General features: G+C 51.7%; 2 protein-coding genes across 2 annotated transcripts; both read right to left on the bottom strand.

Annotated features, from left to right (window-relative positions):
• Window positions 1-4,695: 4,695 nt before the first annotated feature.
• Window positions 4,696-5,708, bottom strand: LOC100908282 (zinc finger A20 and AN1 domain-containing stress-associated protein 10). The gene is made up of 3 exons (XM_003746596.2): window positions 5,569-5,708; window positions 5,292-5,440; window positions 4,696-5,201 (listed from the first exon to the last, which is right to left on the bottom strand). The coding sequence occupies exons 1-3, from the start codon at window positions 5,650-5,652 to the stop codon at window positions 5,066-5,068; spliced, it is 369 nt and encodes a 122-aa protein (XP_003746644.1). The 5' UTR covers window positions 5,653-5,708; the 3' UTR covers window positions 4,696-5,065.
• Window positions 5,709-6,858: 1,150 nt separating this feature from the next.
• Window positions 6,859-8,293, bottom strand: LOC100908140 (YEATS domain-containing protein 4). Its single transcript, XM_003746595.2, has 3 exons — window positions 7,991-8,293; window positions 7,500-7,865; window positions 6,859-7,327 (listed from the first exon to the last, which is right to left on the bottom strand). The coding sequence occupies exons 1-3, from the start codon at window positions 8,216-8,218 to the stop codon at window positions 7,268-7,270; spliced, it is 654 nt and encodes a 217-aa protein (XP_003746643.1). The 5' UTR covers window positions 8,219-8,293; the 3' UTR covers window positions 6,859-7,267.
• Window positions 8,294-9,033: the final 740 nt, after the last annotated feature.

Raw genomic sequence — 9,033 nt, 5'->3', positions numbered from 1 at the left:
CCTGCTGAACATCTTGTTTCGGCTCTATTAGTTGAGCGTTGGAGGCAGCGAGCTCGTTCCGTCTCGTGGGGAGAAGGTCTGTGTTGTTCTAGGAGGCTTTGAACATCTACCTTCGAAGAAACGACACATGACACCCTTGAGCTCGCCCCGTGATCGCTTGGCTCGGATGCTACGCTCGCGCTCCCGCGAAAGTGTTGCCTGGAGACAGCGAACTTGCATATTGCTCGGAGAGGGCGCAGAACGCAGAAAAACTCCTGGCTGCAGACTTGGGCCCCGACTATCGCCCGCTACTCAGCTCCGGCATCGCCCGAGCCAATCAAATTATCCAAGTCCCGCGAATATTGTGTATCCAATCGTAATTGTTAATCTTTATCGAGCCGTCAGTATTTAGGCGTCGCGAAATGTTCTCAATTCTCAATCATCAACCTGAGAGGATCTTTCGATTTCCAATTTTATCTCCCGCCCCTGCTTCCGCCAGGCGAGGTCGCTCCGGACCGGCCGCGAGAAAGTAAATCATCATAAATAAACACTTCCCCCCCCACGGAGCTCTACACGCCGATGAGTGAACTTTTTAGGGTTCAAGCGTTCGCTCTTACAAGCACATGAGTTCGTTGGGATGATTGATGCACGGCGCTCGCTGGGAATCCCTCCCTCCGGCGTTCTCGCTTCCTGCATTCCGACAGGCCGGCGTGTGGGCAGCATCGCGGTGCATCAAAGAAGATTATTAGCATCTTACATTGATGAGTTATGGCAAACGTGTTTACACTTAAACACACATCTACGCTATCGCGCCCTCAGATCAACTGCTGCCGCTTGACCCATAGACCGGACCTGGGCTTCGCGTCTCTCTGCCTCTCTCCGCTCGTTTGAGGTGGCCAATAATTCACCGAAATAAGTCCGATAAGAATCTACTGAGCGTACCGCAGCTGAATTTCGGCGGGAATCTCTCGGTGGCTGCCCTGACAACAAATTGAAACTCATTTATGAGCTCTTCCAAAACGAAAACGTGCCAAGAGCGCAGATTAGCGCATGCAGTAAACCATAAACCGATATGCGTGTCCCTCTCGGTCCTCGTTTCCCGTGTCGTCGGACCACGGCGTTTCCTGCACTCCCTCCGTGTGTTTTTCCGCAGATTCCGTAGGCAGAGGAGAAGCGTGACGCCTACCTTCCCCATCTCCCGGAATCGGGCGAGAAGATAGTCTTTATGACGCTGTAGACCCCAGGATTGTGAGAGAAACGTATGATCAGTTGGATGATGAGATGTGTGAGAGAGGCCGCTGACGACGACGACACGGTGAGATGGAGGCGGGACGGCCGCCGCAATCAGTTGTATTGCTTTATTGACAGCGGCCCCCGCGGTAATAGAAGAAGGCGACGACAACGATGATGTCTCAAATGACCAGCTGGCAGTCATGCTTGTTCCGAGGAAAGCTGTGGAAGGAGCACTGTTGCTTCGTAATGACGATGCCGTCGCCGGCGTACTCCTCATACCTACACATTGCCTAATGGCGCTCTCACTGGCGCAGCAAGCCGGATGGCAAGCCAGGCAACCGGAAATGCCTGGAACAGGAAGCTCAGGTGGCATTGGCTTCCGGGTCATCCGGCCACCGGGCACCCGGCTGCCGGCAATGCGACCACCCGGTCAGTCAAGCAGCAAGAAACCAGGCAAGCAAGCGAACAGGCGGTAGAGAAGCCGGCGGGCGGCTAAATTGAAGCCGAACGACCTCGTCATATCTCCTCCAAGGTCGCGGCTTCCTCCTCGAACATACGTCTTTGAGCGCAGCAGAAGCTGAATGTCGATTTATATTTAGCGGCAACCTTATAAGAAGACTCGTGGGTCTCCAGACATGGAGCTCCGGTGAGGGAAATTGTGTGCGCTCCTCTGGGACGCATGACTTTTTTCTGAGGGAGGCTCCAGGCTGTATGTCGTCTTGCCGCCATCGATCTTGGAGAATGATGGAGCTTCCGAAGAAAATATATTCATCAACCTATTCTCAGCTCGATAGGAATGGGTTCCCGATATACAACGTGAGGGATCCGCCTAGGTCATGGATCAAAGTCCTCCTCATGCGCGTATTTTCACAAGTAGCAAGTTCCGAGAAAGAGGTCCCCCTCACCTGGCCGACGCAGAGCGCCTGAAGATCTGAATGGTCTCGAAGGGGAGAGAGCTCACCGTGGTTCTCTGAGAGTGAGGAAAGACTTATCCCCCTGTCTGAAAGGATACTCGCGGACTTTCCGTCACGTTCACAATAGACCACCCACCACTAGCTGGCGCGGCAGCTAAAGTTTTTTTTTCGAAAATCTTTCTGAATTTCTCGCTGCCATCGATTCTGGCCGTTGTGCAAAGGAGAGCGAGTCTTCAGCGCATAGCGCATGGCGGGCGGAGCGACGCGACGGAGCTAGCGAGCTGCTTTTCCGAAGGAAGGAGGGCTCCCGAGCTCTGCGAAAACCCACTCGGAATATTCTCCCTCAAAACTACTCGGACGTCGATTCTATCGCATTTCCGTTCTGACAGCGAGGCTCTCAAACGGAGACTCATGTTCGACAACACGTGAGAACGATCTCTCCGAGCCCTTTCCTCAATCGAAGGAAGGGTTAAAGAATCGCTCCTATCATTCCGGATCGGCGGGACAAGCTTGCCCCGATCTCGGACCCCTCAACGGTCTGATATCTCATTCTGAGACGTGTTCCCGCAAAATGAGCCATTACAAGCTTTTCGGCTCGTGACTTAACGAATTGATTTCCCTCGAGTACGGATAGGTGCTCCGTGTTTCCCAGAGTGTATCATAACTCCGTGGATTCTTCCGAGAAAGCAAGATTCATTACGTAGGGCCGGAGGCTCCTCGACACATTATTTCAATCGAAATCCTCTTTCATCCGGCGCAGGCTTCCAAACAATAGCGCGCGTTCGAGTGTCGGACTCGTTCCTGAACTGATCGTGGAGAAATATTTGTGAGACAATATTCGCTGTGACGAGACCGGGAAACAAATTCGAACTCGAGTTCACGGTTCCGTACGCCTTCGGGCATGTATCCCGTGGGACGGATTCCGGAGCGCCGAACGCACGTGTCGCTGAGTTTTCATGAGAGCCCGGTCCAATCCCGATTGGAGGAGCTCTTCAGTTCAACAAGCCCCGCAAAAGCTCCTCCATCGTTCCAAGCAGCATGATGTATCGAGCTCCATTATCCACAGAGATGATCACTCAGAAACCCAGCCTGCTCACCTGATCACCCGGAGGTACTTGATGGGCGGGAAGGGGACTTGAGTCAGAGCTCAAATCATCTTCATTGGCTCCCGAAAGTGATCGTTTCGAGCCGAGCTTTTCCGCTTCTCTTTTTAGATGTCCGTGCTTGGGAAATTCTCTCGCTCCCCCAATCTGACTCGAATAGCTCCATTGACATTCGCATCTGAGACTCATAGGGATCGCTTCAAACTGATAAGAGAGCTTGATTCAGCGTGCTTCATTGAGTATTGTGTGCTCATCCGGAGCAGGTGTCCATATAATCAGTGTCTGCAAGAAGCCTGACTCGAGTCTCCTTATGCAAATCCGAATTCCACAAAAGACGACGACGCAGCGCTGCAGGTGTTCGGAGCTCCAGAAGCGACGGTCTACATAGGGTGCGAATTATTATAACTGGACTACCCATTCATCTGAGCAGGAGTGGCACGGGCTCTAATAAAATGCTAATTGTGGGCCACTATCAGGAGAGAGGGATTGGGCACAGAAAAAAACAGGAGAAGAAATTCTAAGTTATAGCTCGCTCGTCCGTCAAGCACAGCTTGTCTCCGGAGGAGCCCTGGTGAGATTGAAATACACGAGACGCGTCAGGGAAGGATTCCGCTTTGGGCAGCGTCAATAGGATAATTCGTTGTGCAGCGAATCGCATACGGGACTCCGGGACGTTCCCGGGGATAACCGGATAAAGAACAGATCATGGTGATGAAGGGATCGATAATAATAATCAAGAGATCATACACAGATCTCATCAGTCTTGAATCTTGATGTTTCGCTGGGAGAATCGATTCGCAATACTGGGGCACTGATAAGAGGATGTACATCGATGAGGCACATACACATCTACGTTACGCGGTCCTGGTCATCATCCAACGTACCTACTCCTACTCTGACTACTCGAGTCGACTCGCGCTGGATAGAAGAGCATCTGCGAGTGCGGGGAATGATTGCCCGACAATCAGAAGCAGTGTTTGCATTCACCAGAGGATCGCCGGAAGAGGGTGGCTACCCGAGCTCGAGAATCGTGAGTTGTCGCACTTGACTCGGTGTCGGAGCGATGTCCAATATCCGCGGGTCAGAGCGTCTGTTGTTTATCATCGGTGGCGTGAGCGTCAGAACGATCAGCGGAGAAGGAAGACGTTCCCGGCGAGGACACGCAGTGATAAGGTCGATTCCGCAGCTGCCAATGAATTCCGGGATATCACATTAGGTTCAGCCGCGAATGATTCAATCGATGTCCGGTCGTCTCCAATTCAATCTCTCCGACAAGGGAGCCTCTGCTTCGAAGCTTCCTGCCCCCCGAGGAGCTCCCCCAATTCCTTTAATGTTTCTTGTTAGGTGCGGCGGATAATAATAGGGAATTCATTCAAACGGAATCCAATTCTTGTTCGGTGAGGCTCCGGCAGATGGAAACCGCCGGACGGAGATTGCGAGCTTGAAAAACAATGGTTTCGACATTTATTCAGCTTTCATGGAGGATACTTCGGGAAATCATAGAAATAACATCCGAGGACATGGCAGCCATTACGATGAGATCAACGCATCAAAACATTTTACCCCGTTCCCTCTAAAATGTCACTTTTCATATTTATTGTACGTGTATCGTTCTCTTTGATGCCCGCGTCTCGAACAACTGCGGCGCTAGCACCGGTGGATTCTGATGGCTTTTCCCCGATACTGCATCCCATTATCGTATATAATATCATCTCAATCTAAGTGCAGCCTCTACTAATCGATCAATACGCCTGTTTAGCATAAGCACATACTGGCCTGCAAGCGACGGCACAGGTTCGATCGACTCGAGAACTTGCTCCATCACCGCGGATCGGCTCAAATTTTTTCAATCTTCTGGGGTCGTATGAGAGGGTGCATCTTTCGTAAGACGTCCTTCCCGGCTTCTCGATAGTCAAACGAACACTGGTGGAGCTCCGGGTAGCGGTGTCCTGCGCAAAAATTGGTCCCACATCTGGAAAACGTGATTCTTTGGACTGCACTGATCTTCTGAACTGTCATCGATTTCACGGAATTTCCGTTCGACTGAACCGCTTTGGCCTACCTGCAAGTGTAGGACGAAGCTAAACCTGTTTTCTGTTTACAAACTCCGCAGCGCAGTTTCTTCATACGCTTTGCAAGGCTTGACGTGCTGCTCAAGCCCTGTGATCCACTCGCTCGATCAACGCTCCCCAGGGATTCGTCATGGGGGTTCTGCACAGAACGCGAGATTTATTCACTTCCTGAGGTCCCAGAATCCGGCGGAGTATGGCGGAGCGGACGATAGGGAACCATCTCCGAATCGAATGAGGTAAATCGAACGGACTTGTAAGCCCACTTACCTTTCTCTTCAAGTCGTGCATCTTCGCATCTTCCACCGATGCAGTCAATCCGACTGGGGTCTCACTTTGTCGTTTTTCCGTCATGAATTCAACAAAGGTACACCGGGCTCGCTAAAATCGTTCCCTAGTTTTTCTGGCGCGTCTCCCTGTTTGTTTTGACTGGATGCAAATGCACGTCAGTCTAAGGCGGCGCACGTGCCTCAAAGAGGCCTCTGAGTGCTCCGTTCAGCTAAGCGGAAGGACTTTCACCGAGTCTACCTGCCAACTCTTCTTGACAGGTCCAATCGTCGACTTCGAGCCTCCCCTGGCGTCCGGAGTAGAATTCGGGGGCATTTCGAGGTGGGGAGCGCTCCCGGAGATCGAAGGAGGGGAAGAGGAGCAGAGGCGAGGAAGAAAGCTCTGTTGAGGTGTTGAGGCTATCCGGATATCTCGCTTTCATCCCGAAGCTCGGATCCGCCTCGACTCCGTTCTGACACGGCGAGGATTAGATTCCCGGATATTGGTGCCGACATGGTCGTCGGCGTCCGAGGAGGCTGTTTGCGTCGAGCTGAGGACATCTGGTTTCCAGTCAAAGCACATCTCAGAGGCTCGCGGCGGTTCTCTCCGAGAGAAAGGTCAAGACCCTACTTCGCGGAATGTCGTGAAACTTCTAGATATTCGGGATCTCATATCTCATTGGATCCACTTCTTAGCAAATCTGTGTTCTGGGAGCTGTCTCTGCTGACTCGAAATTTCGGAAGGACAGCTCGTAGCAGAGCCATCGCTCATGGCTCGCTCCCTCCACTCCGAGTGAATTCAGTGGATTCGGTGGATATTCGTGGTCCTCAGCGATTGGAACCGTTCGGCCGTCGAGGGTGCGATGTTCCCGATTTCCGAATGAGTTTCTGGTTCGATCGGAGGTCAACCTGTAGGTCTCATCGAGAGAGAGAGAGGAATGAGGTGATGACGGCGGGGGCAAGAGAAGGAAAATAGGAAAGGGAGGTTTTTGCTGCTGCGTGAGCAGCTGAGCAGAGTCGACAATCGGGCGCTCTCGTGAATTGCCAGCGTTTTCTCTCATCACGACCACTTGGGAGAAATCCAACTCCAGTGAGCATTTGATAGCCACACGCGATGAAAGTTCCGCTCCCATCCTTGAAAGCAGTTCCCTCCTTTGGCACTTCCCGTAGCAGCCAGTCGACATGCAGGACGTCGGGCGTCGCGGAGCTATTATCAAACGCCTCGCTGATTAATTATACGATTAAGCCGAATTGCTTGATTAAAACGATCGCTTCTTACAATCTGATACCGGTTAATGATCGTGTCAGAGTTCCGTTTCGCATAGGTACCTTCCTGATTCCGCACAGTCTGCACAATCAACTCGACCGAGAGTCTGCTCGAGATCGATTCCATTGGATGCGAGCCGCTTACCGGTCCTCCGACCCGAGGCGTACGATTCAACCTATGATGTTGCACCTCTATCCTGAATCGCGAATGTCCGCAGTTTTACTTCCGGACATGTACATATATATAATTATAATTAAGAAGAGAATCGTCACTCGTGATCACATGCGGAGAGAATCCCACTGCAAGTGGTCTTCCATGTAGGGATTGCTTCGAGTAAGCTGAGAATACACATAATCTGCGAACATCTTCTTTCGCACATGTGTCTCGTGGAAAGTATTAGGACGATGGTATGTCACCGAGCCGTCGCTTATAGCAGTTAGACGGCGCGTGAGGCCTCGAGCCTTTTTTCGAATCCCTCGATGTCCGCCCGGATTCTCTGGAATGGAAATTCGACACCATGTACAGCTTGTGCAGGCGGTTGCACCTCTTACATTCACCGGCGGCCTTGAGAGGATCTCTCTTAGCATGGAGTTCCAATCCAACTTCTTCTTTTATATTGAATTGGGTAGTTTTCACTCAAGTCTACAGAATGGTCAGAATAAACGAACCTCCCTGGCAGCCCGTATTTTCCAGAGTGCCTGCTCCCGTTCAAGCTTGAAGTGCTCGAACTCCGGGTCCGGTTCTGTCGTTCCCGTCAACATCGCACGACGCTGCGCCTCAGTGGGGTCCTCGATGACAATCTCATCGTATTCTTCGTAACGAACGGAGGGCACGTAGCGATACTCTGATGTCTCGTCGTTTTTATCGGCGTATTCTACGAGACGGAGCCAATGGCTTAGAGTTTGGGCTCGGGATGAGAAGGTCATGTAAACTTTGATCTGCACCGTGAATTCACCCCATCCTGTACGCTTCACGACAAATGGGGGTTTCGTCAATGTTACGCTCCGGTAATGAGGCTCAAGAACGAAGATCACCTGGAGAGACATACACTGGAGCAATGAATCTCTCCGTGACAGAATCTTTCCATTCTCAGCGCTCCCACGAAAACCGGCAGATCGATAGATCGATGACTTTCTCATAGAGAGAGGATATCACCTACCTTCCGAATGAACTTGGCCATGTCAACCCCTTTGAAATAAGGCTTGACGTAGAGTATCCATTCGTGGGTGTGGCCTTCGCAATTCGGTTTAGCGAAGAGTCGGGCGGTATTTCCGATCACTATCGGCTGGAAAATCGTTCGATGTCGGTCGAAGGGCTGAATTTCCCTGCCGTCATTGGTTTCAACACACTCGTCTTTGACTTCTTGCTTGACATGCACAAGCTCCATTACGCGATCCGTTCTTTAAAGAAAAACTCCCTACCATCAACAACGAGCAGCACGACATAAGATTGGGCGGGCGAATGGAAATAATACAGCTCGTTTCTGTCTCCTCCGCGAGGGGAAAGGGCAAGCTAAATAACTTTTGAATTTGCAGACGATCGCAGGAACGCGATTCGAGTTCTTGTTCCGGGTCGTCTTCGCCCATCACCTTCGACTTTTCTCGGATTCCTCAGAGCTTGGAGTATTTCGAGCTCCGAACGAGAGGCTGACCAGTGTTCAAGGCGGATCGGGACTCGATTCGACATTTTCCTGCTCGGGGCGGAGGTCCGCTAGCCGACCCTCGCGGTAACACGAGCTCTGTCCGAGTCTGGTCGAAGCGTCCTACTTCGCGCCAAAAGCGCTGGCTGCCCAATCCAGAGGTCGGCTCCCGTGATCACAGAGCCTAAATTAAAGCCACGTACCAATTAGGAGGAGTCGGAAATACGGCAGCTCTTCGGGGAGCGGATCCTCAACGGTATACAGGAATTGTCCGAGGTATCACTTTTTTCGCTACAATGACGGTTCCATGGACGTCGAAAGTTTCGCCCGAAAGCGCCCCGGTGAATACGCGGTTCTTTCGTTCGTTTCGGTTGGCTCAGCAGATAAGGGTTACTCGATTAATCACGTAATGTCGTTTCACGAGTGCCTGCGGAGGAAGACCCTCTCGGAAGACAAATCGTCGCTCGACCCGGAAAACAATGACACCGAAGACGACGACTACAGGTGACACACATACATTTTGTGGGATTCGGCGGGTGTTTGACAAACGACGTCAATGATCG

This window comes from Galendromus occidentalis, unplaced genomic scaffold (assembly GCF_000255335.2).
Source record: "Galendromus occidentalis unplaced genomic scaffold, Mocc_1.1 scf7180000077500, whole genome shotgun sequence".
In the NCBI taxonomy this organism is placed as follows: Eukaryota; Metazoa; Arthropoda; class Arachnida; order Mesostigmata; family Phytoseiidae; genus Galendromus; species Galendromus occidentalis.
Note: the sequence above shows the minus strand (reverse complement) of the source record. Positions and strands in the feature narration are given on the sequence as shown.

Bases quoted from the DNA above. Each gene is read 5' to 3' on its own strand.
- LOC100908282 (XM_003746596.2), bottom strand. From the start codon at position 5,652: ATGACGGAAAAACGACAAAGTGAGACCCCAGTCGGATTGACTGCATCG. The intron at 5,441-5,568 runs GTAAGTGGGCTT...CGTTCTGTGCAG, and splicing joins TGCACGACTTGAAGAGAAAG to AACCCCCATGACGAATCCCT. The intron at 5,202-5,291 runs GTAGGCCAAAGC...CACGTTTTCCAG, and splicing joins GCTTCGTCCTACACTTGCAG to ATGTGGGACCAATTTTTGCG.
- LOC100908140 (XM_003746595.2), bottom strand. From the start codon at position 8,218: ATGGAGCTTGTGCATGTCAAGCAAGAAGTCAAAGACGAGTGTGTTGAA. The intron at 7,866-7,990 runs GTAGGTGATATC...ATGTCTCTCCAG, and splicing joins TGGCCAAGTTCATTCGGAAG to GTGATCTTCGTTCTTGAGCC. The intron at 7,328-7,499 runs GTTCGTTTATTC...TTTCCATTCCAG, and splicing joins AAATACGGGCTGCCAGGGAG to AGAATCCGGGCGGACATCGA.